We start from the raw sequence: 17687 nt of genomic DNA on the forward strand, positions 1-17687 counted from the left end.
AACTACTTCGATACTCGGAAACAACAGGGACAACTTACAACTAAGGTTTATTAGTTGTAAGTTGTCCCTGTTGACAACAGTTACAGTTGTAAGTTGCAGTCACCATCTCACAATAAAGTACTTGTTGTCGTTAAGGTTAATTCGAATTGCCATGCATCCCAGAAAACTCTGCACATAGGGCGTATGGCCCAGGGCACCACTGCACCACCCCTACCACTGCAATTGCCACTGTTTCTTTTGTAACAAGTACGCCTTTAGGTTCTTGCCAAAATCACGTATGCAGTGAGAGCTTTCGTGCACTTAGAAAATGCTACACCAGTTGAAAGATACACGTTACGGTTCATGCCTGCTCCAGGGGCATAAGGCTGAGGGCATGTTCAAAGCTTTCATGGGTGTCCTCGACGCGCATGGCATAAACAAGAAGTCTGTCGCGGGCAGTCTTACGACAGTGCTGAGTCCGTGAGTAGAAAGTAGAAAGGTCTTCAAGCACTAGTGCTGCAGAAAAAACCATCTGTTCACATGGGTTCATTGTTCATGTTCAGCGGACTAGCTGCCGAGTGCCGCCCCACTGCTATTACCCTTTTTTTTTTCTTTTTTTCGAGTTCCTCTAGCAAGAGGTACAAGTTCTTTACATACATCCACGCATAGACATGAACGATCTCAGCACAACGGTTTCCTGCGTCAGCTCAGAAAAGCAGCCCGTTCCTGTACAGAAAAGAGTCCTGCAGAGCTGCTGCAATGTACTCCAAGGTTAGGGGATGCCCTGTTTTGTCTTAAAAGATCGGGAAGTCATTGCTGACTATCGAGATGAAATGGCTGAAGTGGACCGGCGGTCCCATTAACACAATGTCTGCGGACTGGAAACGAGAATTTGTTTTGGGACGATATTATCGATAGAATGGACAAGAACGGCGAAAAACGTTATACAAGGTTGAAAGATCTACCTGAACAGCGCAGTTTCCTTATTGAGATCGCTCAAAGGATTTATTGCCGCAATGCGTGGAACAGTCGATCACTATACCGCATGGTTTGGAGAAGATCTAACTGGAACGAGGGAATTTACTCCAGTAAGAAAGCGGCAATCGAAGGTCCAGCGTATATGGCTGACGCCGCTAGGCTACGGAAGTGCGGTTCAGTTGCCCTCCAGAGGAGTTCCGCGTAAAGAACTTTCTCCCGACAAAGGATCAGTTTCTGGCTAATTCTCTTGGTCAACGGTTGCCCGCGTACGAAGAACCGAGGATTTGTCTCTTCGGAGAAATCCGCGTCCTCTGAACCTAACACATCAGTAAGAAGACAAGATGCCTGACAGAAGTCTGCAAAGAAAATTTAGATCAGCGTTTTCCTGGCGATGTAGTACACTTCAGTCACCTTGCCTAGTTATTTTTGCATGACGAGGTTGGCATCTGAGAACAGTTCCTGTACACTCTGGTTATAGAGAAGGGTATGAAGGAAGCCTTCCCTAAGGTAAAGGTTGCTCATCTTATGTCTCACTATGATGGTTAGCAACAGCTCCTGTGAGCGTCATGCATTTCCGAAACTGAAGCTCTTAAAGAACAGTCATCGGACAATCATGACGCACGGCACGGCAGGGTCTATATCTTGTCACCGTTGTGCATAGAAAGGGGCATTCTTAGACAGCTCATTACTGATGTTTCAATAAGGAATGTAGTCTTGAGAGCTTGCAAGAGAGTTGATGAAGATGAAGTAAGTACTCTTTCTAGGAACTGGACGGTTAAGCGGGACTCCGCAACAAAATCTCCACAAAGGTTGTGGTATATTCATAACCTTGGGATGTCCGGAACATGTGTACGAAATATCTCGCTCCATTACTGCCCATATTTTATTCGAACGAATTTATTGCGAAGCGAGCCTCTGTGAAGGGAGAGGGCACCGAAAGCAACAAACGGCTGACATCATCCGGCAAAGGAGAATGCAGGTTTCGAAGCAGACGACAATTAATGCTGGGTGACTGCATATCCTCCTCCGGACACACCGCCGTAGTGTGGAACTCTTGTTTTCTGCCCTTAGCATTTCGGTTTCGGTTTGCTATTTCTCCCCCCACTGTAAATCCGGCACTGGTGAACACCTTCGGATAGAACACGTTCGTGCGCTCACTAGACGGTGTTCACCGGTAGCGGTTCAAAAAGCACAAGCCGATCATCCTGTTCCTTTGAAGTAGGTGACATCACGTTGCTGATTCTTTTTTTTAAAGGTTTACCCCCCTTCAGGCTTGCGTTGTTTACGCTGCGGAGGCCTTGGAGGCGCTGTTTCCGGATGAGCGTATTGCGTCGCAGATGATCGTCTGCGAAGCTATAAACCGCCGACGCAACGGCGAACATTGAGGGGAATTTTTGGTTAGGCTTCACATTGCCGATGTCTACTTACTGGATTTCGCGTTTCCCTCCTGGGAGGCCTCCCTTGAGAGACAAAATTGACAAATATCCGCGCGCGTCTGGACGTTACGCAATCCTAAGTAGAAAAGCAACCACCGACTCCCAAGCTAAAACCATTTGCTGGAGGTCACGTTTTACTTGTGCCTGTTCCTTATCACAACTCCGCCCGCTGAGCAAGAGACAGACGCTTGTTTACTGGAGCTCTCGAATGATTTGGTCTTATCTCGGGTCCGTCTCGGACGATTACGAAGCCGTGTGCTCTTTGCGTTGTAGAAATCATCTATCGTTCGCTGGACTTGACCGACGCAGTTCATCGCCGCTGTGGACACCGGTAGTGGAAAAAGGGCAAGTGATATTATGTCTTTGCATACCCGGTCCTCGCGGTCAGCGTTGGGGCACGCAAAAGACGCCTCCTTTGCGTTCGTGCTTGACCTTTTTTTTTTTTCGTGTTAGCGCCGCGAAGCAACTGTGGCTTTGAGCAGTTTACAGACGTGGACAGATGGAGAGAGGACAGCAAGAAGGAATGGGGTATAGGGGGTTAGTAAGCGTCCTATGCCGACTTTGGGGGTCTGTAAAGTATGCCGGAAAGCCCAGGGACAGCAGAGTCTGTGCGGGCATTGAGCGCGGGGGCGCTTAAAAAGATGGTTCAGCACTCTAATATTGATCTCGTAGGATTTATACGTATACTTTTATTTTATATCCCCTAAATCTACATACGTTGCTCCACAGTGCCGCATCCGTCCCGAAATGTGTTCAAATCGATGAATAGGAAGAAGGAAGCGTGTTCCGAGCGTAATGTCCGTGCTCATGGGGTTAATGAGCCGGCACGACTAGTACAATATCTCTCTCTCTCTCTCTTTCCTTTTTTTTTTTTTTTGTAACTCCCTTTTTAGCGACGAGACACCGTAGATTTTTAACATTTTCTTTTTCTAATTTGTATCATTTTGTTGCCTTTCGTTTTCATTTGCAGTTATATATGTGGTTGATGGGGGGACTGCGCTCAAAGTATCGATTCGTAAGTGATACTGCCGCAGTCATTTCTTACACGTGATGTTGAAATCCTAAACCTGCAAAGCACTTCATAACGAACACTTTTTGCTTGCCTCGTGTATCTCTCTCTCTCTCTCACTCTCTCTCTCTTTCTTTCGTTGCTCTTGTGTTGTTCACAAATAGGATTAAAAAAACAAAAAAGAGCGAACCGTAATTCAAACCCGCCGCACTGATTCCCTCTTCCCCGTCTCGGATACATGCAAAATGTTGTCGCTCAATTACAATACGATCGGATGAGCCAGGAAGCCGGTTACAAGATCTGTGCTTTGGCAACAGCCAAGTCTTTTTTTTTTTTAATCTCGATATACCGCCAGTTGTCGATGTACTACATCAAACGAGCAGATCGCGTATCGTCTGTACTGAATATTTGAACCCCGTTCCCGCAGTGGACGTAGCTATCATGAGATGAGTAACGTTATCTGTGGGAAAGACAGTCACGTGAAGTTGCAGCGAAGCTCATCGCGTCTAGCACCCGGTCATGCAATGTCGATGCCTAGCTCTGTTGCTTACAAGTTATAAACCCGTCTCACGTTGCTTTGGGGGATATTTGATATTCCGTCCGCGTGAATACATCTGCTCCTGCTATACTGTTGCGTTGCGTGGGGCAACGCGGGAAGACACGGAAGAAAATGTGTGTATCGGTTTATCGGAGCACCTGTACTTGCTTGGAACCAACCACTAAGTTCCTTGTCCAGAGAAAGTAGGAGTCATTATTACGGGTCAGTCGAAAACGCCTTAATAACAGTCAAAAACAATTTCATGCAATATCACTGATGTGTGCGCGAAGCTGAAATGGCAGCCCCGGGGTGTGCTGGGTGTTCTGGGGTGTGCACGTGCGCACACGAAAACAATGTTAGGGGGTGTCGCGAGACGGGGGGGGGGGGGGGTGAGCAAATCCCTGGGCGCGAAGTCGACAGCGCTTGTGCCACAGTGTCCGCAGTCCTGGACAGTGAAAGTTGGATAATCTTCCGCGCTGATTCATGCTGGTAGAGTTGCAAGTAGCGAACGTAGTTTGCATTGGGCCCGGTTGAATTTCATTCACTTCTTGGGTCACAAATTATGGTCCCTATGACTGCATGCCTCACAGTCGCTCTTTAATTTACATGGAAAAGATGCAACGTGGTCCATCGTCGAAGCACGTCGTGAACGGGTGTGGCACCGAAATCACGATCCGTGCCATCCTTACCATTTCCTATCTTGCCTCATGGACGAATTTTCAACGATGTCTGAGCATGCACCCTTCAGAAAAAAAAAAGAAAAAAAACGAGTAACGTGATAATAAAACCGCCGCCAAGAACTTCGTGCAATCAAGAACTGTATATCGACTACGAATCAACGTGACGAAGATCGATGTCGCTAAAAAGCGTTCGCGGTTTTGCGACACGGCGCATGCACATTGTAAGACATATTCGTCATTCACGAGAACGGCTTTCCCATTTTCGCCAAAACTCTCGAATATGCGAGACTTTCCAGTGATATCCAAGTTTAGTGGGTAGGTAACGAAATGATAACCCGTGGCATTAAAGAGAATATTTGAAATGGTGAATGGCAGCGTTCCGACCGTGGCGGAGGGTTGAATGGAATGCTGTGTTTGCGAGTGGTGGACTCGGATGATGGGGGGCCGATGGCGGGATAAGTTACAGGATGTGGCATTGTTGTCACATTGGCGCATATATATCCCTGCTGTGTCTCTTCGCTCCCGGATGTTTTCTTCTCCATTTTCATGGGGGGTTATCGTCGACAGGAATATATACGAGTGTATTCGCGCATCTGATGGGCAGACTGCACTCTAAGAAAAAAAAAAAGAGAGAATTTTTTACACCTTTTAGGGACTAAATGCATTGCCACAAAAAGTAGTCCCTTTCGTGAGTAAATGCACGGGAGTGAATGAATGTAATAGAATGGAGACTGCGTTTCACGCTGTGTTCTAACAGTACCAGCTACGTAATTCGTGTGCGTGCATGAAAATACTTCGAATCACATCGTCGACCGTGATATATCGAGTGATATAAAATCTTGCGCGATACATAGGGCACAATGTGCGAAGAAAGAAGCGCTAACTGTTTCTTACTCTGTGCGGGCGGAAAATTGCTAAGTTGGCTGAGTTATACAGCCTTATGCCATCAAATTCACGAATACCACATATATTTACGTAGACTGTCGCATTCGGAAGACTATTCGCGAAGTCCAGTGACAATTTGCGGTCCTGGGAAGTAAATGTGTTCGCCTTTTTGGACGCCACAGGACTTCGATCCGCATTGTAACGCGGCCCATTCCTTCATTCCCAGCTTCACCTCCAGCAATGGGGTAGAGTATCGCCTCCGGGGTGATGAAACTCCCGACACCCGTCATCCTGAAATAAAGTTGTTGTTAAACTGTAATCTTGGAGGAGTAAAAGCTGCAATTGCTCCCTATTTCGCTTTTTTTTTTTTTTTTTTTTTTTTGTGTGTGCTCTAGAAGATCTGGAACAGATTCTTCTTCATTGTCAACCACTACCAACCTTCCCAAACCGCAACTCCCCGGGTCTCTTAAGTTGGACTCTCGCCTCCTCCCTCTCAAAATTGCTTGGTCCCAGGCCAAAATGCAGCCCACTAACGCTCTGCCCTCAAAGCTCTTTCGTCATGTTTGGACACCACAGGACTTCGGTCCTTACTGTGAAGGGGGTCATTATTTCATTCCCCGCATCACCACCAGCAATGGGGTAGAGCATCGCCCCTGGCCATGAAACTCCCCATTCATCATCTTAAAAAATAAAGTTGTTGGTGATGGGCAGACGCTCGAAGGGCCAACCTGGAATGAAGACGTCAAAAGAAAACAACATTTGTTTTATTTCGCGTTATGAGTTAATGTCGCTCAAACCGAAAAGCGTAACCAGAACTTTATTTAATATAAGGATGTTTAATAATTATCATTATATTATTTATATTATATTTATTATTATATTACATAAGGATTCCCCCCCCCCCGGCCCCCGTTTTCCCTTTTCGGAGATGCCCTACCATGGGTACGAGCTCGGGGTACTTGATTGAACAACGCCACGACATACGAAATCGGGCACCCGGCATATCAACCAATCGCCGCAGACGATTTCAAACACCGGCTTTCTGTGTCTACCAGTGGCCGTCCATGCGGCTGATAGCCGGCTCCACAGCCTAACGCACCGTCGTGATTGGTGGATTCATATTTACGTCACGTCCGTTTAAGCGATCAGGCCTTGTTTCTATAGCTGGTGTCAGTTTAAACCCCTGGCTACGCGCCACTGCTCAGACTCGATATAGGGACCGTGAAATACAAATATTGACAGTCACCGGCGTGTATTTTTAGAGTAATCTTTCCCAGCCGGGTTATTGCTTTCGCGAAGACAGTGTGACGTCATCACGCGTGTTCGTCTCCTAGCAACTGCGTCTTCTGCATCGCCCCCCAGCTCTCGTTTTCTGTCTAAGGGCACGCGTGACGGGACGACCAGCAGGGACCCGATCGTATGGGCATCTTCGTCATATTCCTCAACATTAGCGATAGTTTTTGAGCGAATACAATGCGAGACAAGTAGATTTCAGTCGGATCAAATGGAGAGTACTCTGTATTCTGAAGAAGCGAAAACTATTTGTTGAAAACAGGTGGCGTACGCCTTTCCTGTTACAATTATGTTCCGCATAATTGTCACAAAATAGGGCGTACGCCTCCTGTTTTCAATAAATCAGGGGAGAGAATGATGTCATTCTTGATGATGGTTGGTTGGGACGTGAAGTACTTAAATGCCATTCCGTTTGCCGTTTGGCCAGGGTATAAGGCCGGGACTTTCGCTGAAGGAAATTTTGTATACAGCACCTGCACACATATTCCAGTTACGGACAGCTGCTCCACACTGTCCTGTGTGTAAAACCCAGTGATGGCCAGTAGTTAACTACATGTAGTTAAACTACTAGTTAGACTACCTGATTGTAGTTAAAAAGTAGTTATCAACTACTTGCAGAAATGTAGTGGCAACTACTAGTTAAACTACTATTTTAAGTAGTGAACTACAGTAGTTAGGTTACTGAAGGCACCAACTACTTCCGGTTGTGCCGCAAGCTTTACGGCACGATTGTGCTTCTGACTTTTACCTTGAGCTACTTGTTTGATGAGAACGGAGGTGCAGAGCAATTGTGTCGTGCATGTGTACTAAATCTTCACTTTTAATGCTTGTCTAGTGAAGCCTCATTTGCTGTGAAATAATTCTGCAACTTAGTTTATCGCGTAGGCACAGAAAGAATCCCACCGCAAGCTTTGTATTTGACGATCGTAGCAATGGCTTGAGCCAAAGTTTATTATCGCTTGTGATTCATATTTAGGTGTCCAAGAACACTACAAGGGATTGGTGTTGGTGGACAACGTTAAGTGGTTATAGATGTAGTTAAACTACGTTGCAGTAGTTAAAAAAGTAGTTTTAACTACTCCCCTGAAAAGTAGTTGAACTACTAGTTAAACTACTCAATCACAAAGTAGTTAGTAGTTATAGTTAAACTACTGTATAAGTAGTTAGTGGCCATCACTGGTAAAACGTAATCAACTTATGCGTTTTCGAAGTGAAGGGACGCCAGCCTCCTACCAGTTGCTTCCCGAAAAAGAAAAAAAACGAGTTAAAAAAAAGGGGTTTTGCGGGTAACCTGTATACCACCAAGGTGAGGTGAGCTCGGGATAAACAGAATTTTCCGTTCCGTCATTGACGAAAGCAACCTTCTCCGTCGTTAATGAAAACTCCCACATGGCCCGTCAGGATCTTTGTTTCTATTTTTAAACGTCTGCTTTATCCGCTGAGAGGTTGCCAATCCTCTTTTTATTGTCTCCTATGGAACATTTATAGAATGGGGAAAGTGGGGGGGGGGGGGGGGCAACAACGTGGCGACGCAACATTGTTCCTAAGAAAGAACACCTTGCAACTAACGCTTTCACATTTTGACATTGCAGTGGTAAGACCTCAACGACCACGGAGATTGCCTCGAGATGGGTTGACGGTATTAGAGAGACTCGAGAGGTTAGCCTCTATAGAGAGATCCGCAGTAGGAATGACCATTATCATCATATACACATTGCGAACGTTACCATCATTAACGTGATCGTCACTAATATTCGCCCAACTGCAATCAATCAATGTCCAGTCATTGATATTCAGCGCACTTCCGCTGTCGTGTAATGTTGACTCTAAAAGGCATGTGCGCAGTGATTTATCCACCCCCCCGCCCCCCCCCAAAAAAAAAGAAGAAAAATTGGAGACCCCCAAATTTCTTTATGTACAACATAGCTGTAATGATGACCCCCCCCCCCCTCCAATTTTTTTACTACTAACCACCCCCCACCCACGTCTGTGATTCTGGATAAACTACTGCATGTGCAAATGTTCGAATTATTGGAATACCGAGGCAATCCTAATACAGTGCGATCTCGTTAATTCGAACTCGAAGGGGACAGAAGATTTGTTCGAATAAATTGGAATTCGAACCGAAGGGGGCGCCATACTGAATGAGGCGTTCACAGCCTGCGTCGGCGACGAGTCATGGGCCGCTAGGCTCACTAAATAAGCGAAGCTTAATTTATTTGGTGACTCTAGCTAGGCCTTCCCGCACGTTTGCGCGATGGCGGAAATATAAGAACTCATTCGTTCCAGAATATTTACAGGCAGGCAGGCAGGCATTAAACCAGCCCAAAGCGATGCACTCGCGTTCGTTTCTTGAGACATAACTCTACAGTACCCAGTCGCGAATATCGGGTGCGAAGTGCTGTTGTTTTGTGGTCCCCTTACGAAGTCGGAATGTGTAGTCATCAGAAAGGTTCTTGATCCCCTTGAAACAGCGAGGATGCTTGCTTTGCCGCTGACGCGCAGTCGGCGCTTCTGAGTCGATGCGTAGTGGGAAGCCTGGCGCGGCTGGGCAATCTCGTTATAGGAATACACCGTTGCGCACGTTCATGTGTTGGAATTGCCGGGCGTTTTGCCCCACTGCAATACACGGGGCTTTGCCGGGACCCGAGCGGCAGTTCGAATTATCCGGAAGTTCGAATTAAGACATTTCGAATTAGCTGGATCGCATTGCATTCGGTTCGATTTCTGAATCCAGTGGGGAATTCTGTATTCTAATTCCGAATCGCTGTTCCTTCCAAACTGAATACGTTCGAATGGTTCCGCAGCTGCACACTACCACCACACATACAGGCAGTTATGACAGTTTTCGATGGAACTTCGTATTTGTGCGGACTTACCTTCAGAACTTTCGGTTTGTATGCACCAAAATACAGGGTGTTCAAAATTAAGCTTTCACGAGCGCTACGTAAACACAGCGATGACAGGAAACCGGATGATAACTTTACGCTACTTGTGTAAGAAACAGGTGCTGCTAATTATGAAGCACCTGTTTCTTACTCAAGGAACAGAAAAATAGCACCAGTTTTCTTTTGTTCGCCTATTTATAAAGTGCTAGTGAAAGCTTAATTTTGAACACCCTGTATACTATAATTTTGCGTGTTCGGTTATAACGAGTTATTTTTCTTCTTCTTTCCTCAAGCTCACCCTTTTTATTCATGTTCAGCGCAAAAAAAAAAAAAGAGAGAGAGAACGAAAACGATGCAGCAGGCGACTTGCGACTCAAAAATGGGAGTATGTGCACACACGCAGCGAATTTGATTATCTGCAGACCGCGTATAGGGCCTAAAGATACGGTGGATGATAAGTCGCCTTGGTACTTTGTATTCCGGTCGAGCGTTGCCGTGCACACTTCTGGCAGGTGAGCTGCTTAGACATGTAATTGAAGCAAAGCGCTTAACTCTGTTGGAAAATCGAGGCATCAAGCGGCGCTGGTCAAGGTTAGAGCTGACGCACGTGCTGTCGTCTGCTATCACGGAATCCCTTCCTATGACGTTTGACGGCCGGGGGCAACACCATCTAGAGTAAACAAAGCCCGATCGCTTAAACGACGTGATGTAGCCATTAACACCGATCACGACACTGCTTTGTGGGGTCGTAGCTATGGAGACGTAACCGCAACAGTGTTGCCACTCTTTCTCTCCTTGTAGTCGCTAAATGTCGCCAAATTTGGAGGGAGGGGGGAAGGTCGCTTAAAATATGTGCTTAATTATACCCCAAAATTACTGCTCTTTGTAGCTTTAACAAATTATCTATTTTCCCAACAGCCTGATTAACATCTTTGGGGCAGAGGGAGCCGTTCTGGCTGCGTACAATGTTCTACAGAATGGTGTCACCTGCACCAGTTAAACAGTTTTGCGCTATTATTCGGTTCCTTGCGCGCACCACAAAATATGTGGAGAAAATCTCGTGCTATAATTGCACTTCACTTTGGCCGCGTGCGTTCTGGATTTAATTTGGTCTCGTGCTGTTGCGGTGTTAAACCGTCAACACTTGTTTTCTGTTCTTATAAATTTACTTATCAATTTGTTTGATAAGTGCTAGAAACGCGTACGGTCACGGCTGGAAATACTAGACCGCGATCTACGCGCTGAGTCACCGGGCCGGGCTCTATTCACTGGACCATCGGGCCGGGTCGGGCGGCGCGGAAAAGTCGGCCCGTGCAGGGCTCTAGCGCTGAGTAATTTTGCTATCTTTAGCGGTTTGAAGTAGTCTACTCACCACACGCGTTCAGTTTCAGTCGTTTCTTGTCTCCACGGTCTCACAGACCGACACCACGGAGTCTTCAATACTGCACGATCTGATTTTTTATCATTATTTTCACATTATCACTGTCGCTAAAAATATCATGATCTGCTGGAGGAAGTCGCTAGACCCAGTAAACGAAAAATGTCGCTAAATTTAGGGACAAAATCACTAAAGTGGCAACACTGAACCACAAGCCTTGTCTCAGATGGGTGGCAAAAAATGGGCTGCGTGAGCATGGAACAAGTCACGTGACAGCGTTTGTTTGGGTTTAGTTGGAATTCGGACTGTCGCAAGATATAAACTGATGTTCTGAGGCTGGAACAACACAGAAGGGACAGTTGTCGCAAGATGTTCGCAGATGATGTGATGTTGCACAAACGAAATGCGGAGTGTGGGATGCCCGGATGACGTCCTGCGCACGCGACGCGATGAGTCCGATAATCTCGAGGGCCGTCGGGCGCCGGCCGTCTCGTCTCGGTTTCTGCTGTCGTCCTTGAGGATGACGTACGCAAGTGAGCGCGATGGGGGAGGGATACCAGCTTTCAAGGTTGGAGGAATCCCCCGTTCCCGCCTTTTCAGCCCTCCCGTCTGTTTGCCAGTTTGAAAACGGCCTTCTGGAGGTTTTCACTGGCTCTTTTTCCCTTGGATTGCGCAGGATATAGGTTCCAATACATCAGGGACGTCCTAGTATTTGGCGAAGCACAGGACAACGAAGGGACCATGGATGCAGCACCGGTAATCAGTACCACAGACGAGGACATTAAGCCCAGAAAGACGTCAGAAATGTTGGTGTTTGACGACTCGACCCACCTCAACCAGGTCCTCATGAACCTCAACAAGCTTCGCAAGAACAAGCAGTTCTGTGACGTTGTGCTTCATGTGAGTACATTATACTTTTTTTCTTAGTTACTATTCGGCCCGAGATCGAACGGAACGCTGTCGGCACTGTCGGCGCGCTGCGGAGAAACGATGAACTACCGCAGCGGTGGGTAGCTTCCTCGCGTCGTCTGCTTTGAGACGTTTATTTTCCGCGTTCAGTGCAGTAGGTGGGGCATTGGGGAACCGAACAGTATGGTACCATCGCGGCACAAGTGATCTTCAACTGCAAACTATCAAGAATTATCAACTCCGAACATCGGCCAGCGTGTTTACCACACTAGAAAGTGACGGTGTCGCCCCCTATAGGTCGATCTCGCAGCGAATGCGGTTCCATACGGCTTTTCTTTGACTACAGGGGTGTGCTGGAAAAATCCATGATGGACATTCATGGGATGGGACATGATTTTAAAATCTGGAGGTGGGCATTTGAATTTAGAAAGGGTGTCCAGACATCCCAGTTCTCGTTTTTTCTGGGTATTTGGGGGGGGGGGGTTGTAATATCTTTGGGGGGGGAAGCTGGAGATATCCATGCTGGAAAGTCAATGATGCAGTTTTTAGCTATATGGTACACAATGATTGATAATCCAACAACTGCCAATAGCACCTATAAACCTCCCTGTGAACAGCACGCAAATAATTCGCAGAGTTTGTGAATATTTTCTTCCGCTTGTATTTTTCAACACACAGGTAGGTTCTGGGCAAGACATGCACGAAATCTATGCCCATCGTGCAGTGGTAGCGAGTGTGAGTCCCTACCTGTTTGAGCTGCTCGCTCAGAAGACCAAGGGAACCATGCAAAACCAGTGCAAGATCAACGGAAACTTTGACATCAGTGCGTTTGAAAGGCTCGTGGATTACGCCTACACTTCCAAGTAAGTGGACCGGTAACGCGCACAACTGACACAGTTTCCTTATTCTCGCATGTTCTTCTCTTACAGACTGGAGGTTCCAAAGTCAAAGATCAAAGCCATGTACTTAGCGGCAGCCAAGTTGAAGATACAGCCAGTGATCAAGTATTGTGGGCAACACTTAGTGGGTAACATCACCCCGGACAATTGCACGGGTAAGAGTCTCCACATTATAGGTAACAGTATTGAACAGTGTTGGAGGTAACTCGTTACTGTAACTAAGTTTTCCCCTGTCATACAGGCTGTCTTGAAGGACCATCGAATCAGAGCCGTTTATAGGGAGAGTTTGGCCATTAGGAGGAGCCTAACTTAAAGTGCATCATGCGACGTCACGGCTGAACGACCTCCCTCGTCGTGGTCAATTGTTGTCCCGTCGTCAGCTGGTCGCCGACGCCATATTGATGCTGACCGTTGTTTACAATCCACGGAGAGAAGACGCGTGCGAAATTCTTGCTTCGAAAGCCTTTCGTCCTTGAACTCTTTCAGTTCGGCAACAAAGCCCCCCTTATCACTGGCCGGAGTGGGTCATAAGCCGGTTATTCCTGCAGATTACATTCAGCGCGACCACAAAGCTGTGGACTAGCCTGAGGACAGCATCAATATGGCGCGGACTAGACGTCTGATACGCGGATTCCGCTCGGATTCAGGCTTTTTGGGCGGTGCAACGATGACTCTGACGTCAAAATAGGCTCCACCCATGCAGCGGCAAAAGATCAAAGAATGGCCAAACTCTCCCTATAAATGGCTCTGCATCGAATATGTACGTAGCGCCACCTAGTGTGTAACGTGTCAACCTGGCAGGGAGCATTGGATGTAATGTTCTTTGGGAAGTTGACATGTTAGACGCTTGGAGGCGCTACGCGTATCTTGAGTGGCCATTGGTCTCGATGGTTGTGCCTGCGTTTCAGATGCTGTACTTTTTTTTAGTTAGTCACAGTGTCTACCAACCTGGAAAACTGGGAATTGTAAATGAATTTTGATGCGACTGGAAAGGTCAGGGGATTGTCAGGGATGTTGCCAAAAAGCAGCTTACGTCACTAAAAATCGCAGTGAAGTGCCATGACGATAATGCAGCGAATCGCAAACGACGATCAGTAGCAACATGGCCGCAAGTAACAGTCCGCCAACGTGACAAGCTCAGGGGCAGAAAAGTGGGGCGGACTCATTAATAAGTGACCTTTAACAAAGAAAAAGGGAATACAAGGGTCACAAATGTGACACAGTACGAGCTGTTCCCACTACAAGAAAAAAGATTCCTTTTTTTTAAACAGTAAGGAGAAAGGTGGATTTGTATACTGTTTGTCTGAATTCTGTAAATGCCCTGTATTACACAATTATTCGATATGTTCTGATTTATGAGTGACCTGCATCAAAACGTAGGAGCAGACACTAAGTTCCTTCTTGCTTCTGTCGGGGAATTGGCTTGAGGTAGTCGGTGAAAACCTGGAAATGTCAGGGAATTTGAAGGCCACAGTTCGGTAGACTGGTAGGCCCGGGTACCTTTTTGAAGTTACTTGTGCTTGACTCATTCTTGACTTCAACACAAGCCGCATCCTCTGTTTCTGATGAGATATGGCAGGAGTGCTCGTGCCCTTGCACATTCACAGTGCTTCCGCATCTGACTCCGCCCCCTCATTGTACGGAGAACGCTGCGTATTAAGTTGGTGCATATCTAATGACTGAGGGCACTGGGTGGCTCATTAAAATGTTCTACAAAACAGGGGACAGCAACTCATTAAAATTTTGATACCTGCTTTGTGCTCCGTCGTAGGAGTTAATCCGTACAAGTAATCAAATACCAACGTAGGGAAGCGCATAAAGGCGCAGCTTGTCTCTACATATTTAAGATTGGTATAATTTTAGTGGAGCGAAACTACTATGAAACATCTTGCACCATCCGTAGTGACATCGAGACGTGGATTAATTATAGAAAGGTCAGGAACTAGAGAATGCATAATATGCTGCAGGTGACTTGAAAGTGACTCATTACTTTGCAAAAGTAACTTGAGAACTTCCTTTTCATAAGGCGTAACTTCATTGGAACGTCGTTACATTTTTTGTGCAGTAAGTTGTGAGTAAGTTCCTCATCTTTAGACGACTGAGTGCAGCTGTCTCCCTTGTTATGAACAGGGATACGTGCAATCTTGGCACAGGCTCCAGATGAAGATTTGGTGAATCAAGTAGATGCTTATGTGCGAGAGAACATCAGTGAAGTGCTCAAGAGTAAGGAACTCCAGAGCCTGCCTCACATACAGGTGAATAAGAGCATGGTTCTAATTTTGTATGCATGTATGCACTGCATTTCCACATCGAGCGCACATTCCACATGTATTCCATGAGTCTCTAAATTTAGCTGCCTTCCACGTTGTGGAAGTGAAAGGTACGTCTGCTATGTGTCGTCTGTGAGATGGGATTCAGGGATTGATAAGGGGGGAGAAATAGAGCACAGGCATGAGGGCATAGACAGTGCAGTAATGTGAAGGATGTGTTTGCCATACACATGGTTTATGCGCGGTTTATAATAAGAGCTTATGAAACAATATTCATTCGGGAAAGGGCTTAAATAAAAGATTTTCTATCGATGAACTGGTTTAATGTGGCAACGGGATGGAATTGTTTTTGTTTTTTTTCTCTGCTGTTCTCATTGCTTTTGCCACATGTCGCTTATTTTCATTGTGCACGCCCATTTTGTCCTTAGGTTGAACTTGTACAGCACAGTAATGTTGAGATGGATTCCACAAACAACAAGCACCTTTGTCACATGGTCCTGGATTGGATGAGGTCGACGTTTGGGGAGCAGGGATCACTTGAGGCTATCACCGAAAAGGTAAGCATAGCTGCTCGCGTTTGAGTTTTCTTTACATTTATCGGCTCGACGTATATGTAATGTACGATGCATCGCAGGTGCACATGCTGTACTTGAATCTGGACCGCACGTTACATGACTGCAACGACATCGAGACGGGGGACGCGAGAGACACGGAAATGATTCAGGACTACAAGCGGTTGTCCCGGCGTCTCTCCCAGCCCAACGGTAACAAGAACAAGGGACGTCAGAGCCAAGCCTCCACCCCAGCAAAACCCCGTCAGTTCCTGTACACGCGGTCAGATTCCAGCGGATCGTCTTCGTCCGACGAGGAGGACAGGGACTGGAAAGTGGTTGCCACAACATCTACAGGAGGTAGCTAGCACCTTTTTTGGGTGCCTCCTCCTCCTCCTCTATTTTCACGGCTGCTGCCAGGGTTGCCAGATTTGGCTATATAGCCAACAATTATTAGCAGTCTACTACTACTACTACTACAGTCGGCGACCAATATTTTGGACTTTCTGGACAAAACTCTTGGCACCGTCAACTGCCCCGTAGTACCAACGTATTTCCCCTTCTTTTCAGAGAGACTGCCCCCTTTTTTGGTACTCATTTTGCTCCGGAGCATACCCCTTTTTTAGGACTTCTCATCTTCCAAGAGCCAAAACGGACATACTACGCTGCTTTTTGGGACTCGACATTTCTGACTGCCCCACGAAGGGAAGCGCAGCGGTGGCGTTACTCATCGGCTCGGTTATTGATTCCTCAATTTCTGCAATACTTTGTACTTTATCTTACCTTAGTATTTTTGTGCGAGTGGTGGATATCGGCCTGCGAAAAAAAAAAACCCAATTCTGTTCCATTCCTAGGACAGTTTCCGTCATTCCATTTCAATTCTATTCTGGGCTCTGATAAATCTGGAATGATTCCGGTATCATTCCAACCCTGGAGCGGCAACTCCGCAACCCTGACTTATACGTACATGCCACGCTGCTATAATATAAATAAAAAAAAGAATCATTCCTCTAATGTGTGTGTTTTCTTGCAGCTCACAGCACTATGGGACTTGCCCTGGTTAATGGGAAAATGGTTGTGCTGTCCGTCGTCCAACGTCTGAACACGGCATCAAAGGGGACCGAGAGCCCACCAGAGTTAGCACACAGCGGCGAAAGTTACACAACTGTGCCTCCGATGATGAGCTCACGCTGCAGTATGGGAACGGTAGAGTTCCAGGGCAAGCTGCTTGTTTGTGGTGAGTAAAAGTCACGAAAAGCATGCGGCCGAGTGGTACATGACCGACCGTTGGCAACTTCACAATAAAAACCAAGGTCAGTGAACAAAGCAGATGGGGTTGCTCTTGATGTGTCCTGTCTGCCTCGTTCACTGTTACGGGGAAGTGTTGTCGTGAAAGAGATGGTGGAGGGATGGCTCAAGTCCGTTTTGGAGATAGCCAGGCCAATCCAGGTTGCAGCGGATGAAGCTGTTTATTTACACTATCTACAAGTTGTCCAGCATTACATAATTCCAAAAAGAAACATCCTGCTGCGTGGGCAGCACAGCTTTTTTGTTCAAACCTCAGCGTCCCGCCGAATATCGTGAAAAGGAAAATACAAACTAAACCATAACTGAAAAACCTGAGACTTATGGACAAAAAAATAACAACACAGACATGGAGGACCTTGTCTGTGTTGTCATTTTTTTTGTCCCCCAGTCTCGGGTTTTTAAGTTATGGATCTATACCACCAGCTTTCTTGCTACCTCTCTATCCTCTCATTAAAAATGAAACTTTCAAAAATTCCATCATATGTCGGCTACGGTAGTTCCGCGAAATGCACTTTGCTCTGAACACTGAACCCGCAGGAACAGGGACGTAGGCCCTCGCCTGAGTGTGCTCCGAAGTTCATCAGAACAGAGGAATATTGGTGACTCCCTCGCCTGGAGCACCCTTGGAATCCCTTCGGGGTAGAGGGCTGGGTGATCCCCTCGCCAGGAGAACCGCCGAAGTTTCG

At 46.6% G+C, this 17687-nt stretch overlaps 1 protein-coding gene across 3 annotated transcripts in view; it reads left to right on the forward strand.

The window, feature by feature from the left end:
- Nucleotides 1–17687, forward strand: part of LOC135368219 (influenza virus NS1A-binding protein homolog) — a 35210-nt gene that overhangs the window by 5189 nt on the left and 12334 nt on the right. For 2 of the 3 annotated variants that reach the window (XM_064601368.1, XM_064601366.1), the window contains exons 3-9: nucleotides 11741–11964; nucleotides 12652–12836; nucleotides 12903–13027; nucleotides 15003–15127; nucleotides 15571–15699; nucleotides 15777–16053; nucleotides 16727–16930. In XM_064601368.1, the coding sequence (XP_064457438.1) occupies nucleotides 11806–11964; nucleotides 12652–12836; nucleotides 12903–13027; nucleotides 15003–15127; nucleotides 15571–15699; nucleotides 15777–16053; nucleotides 16727–16930 (1204 nt within the window). In that variant the 5' untranslated portion in view covers nucleotides 11741–11805. Of the gene's footprint in view, nucleotides 1–2585; nucleotides 2739–11740; nucleotides 11965–12651; nucleotides 12837–12902; nucleotides 13028–15002; nucleotides 15128–15570; nucleotides 15700–15776; nucleotides 16054–16726; nucleotides 16931–17687 lie in introns of those variants that run through there. The other variant, XM_064601367.1, reaches the window with a different exon arrangement.

Source organism: Ornithodoros turicata, chromosome 9, assembly GCF_037126465.1.
Source record: "Ornithodoros turicata isolate Travis chromosome 9, ASM3712646v1, whole genome shotgun sequence".
NCBI classification, from domain to species: Eukaryota; Metazoa; Arthropoda; class Arachnida; order Ixodida; family Argasidae; genus Ornithodoros; species Ornithodoros turicata.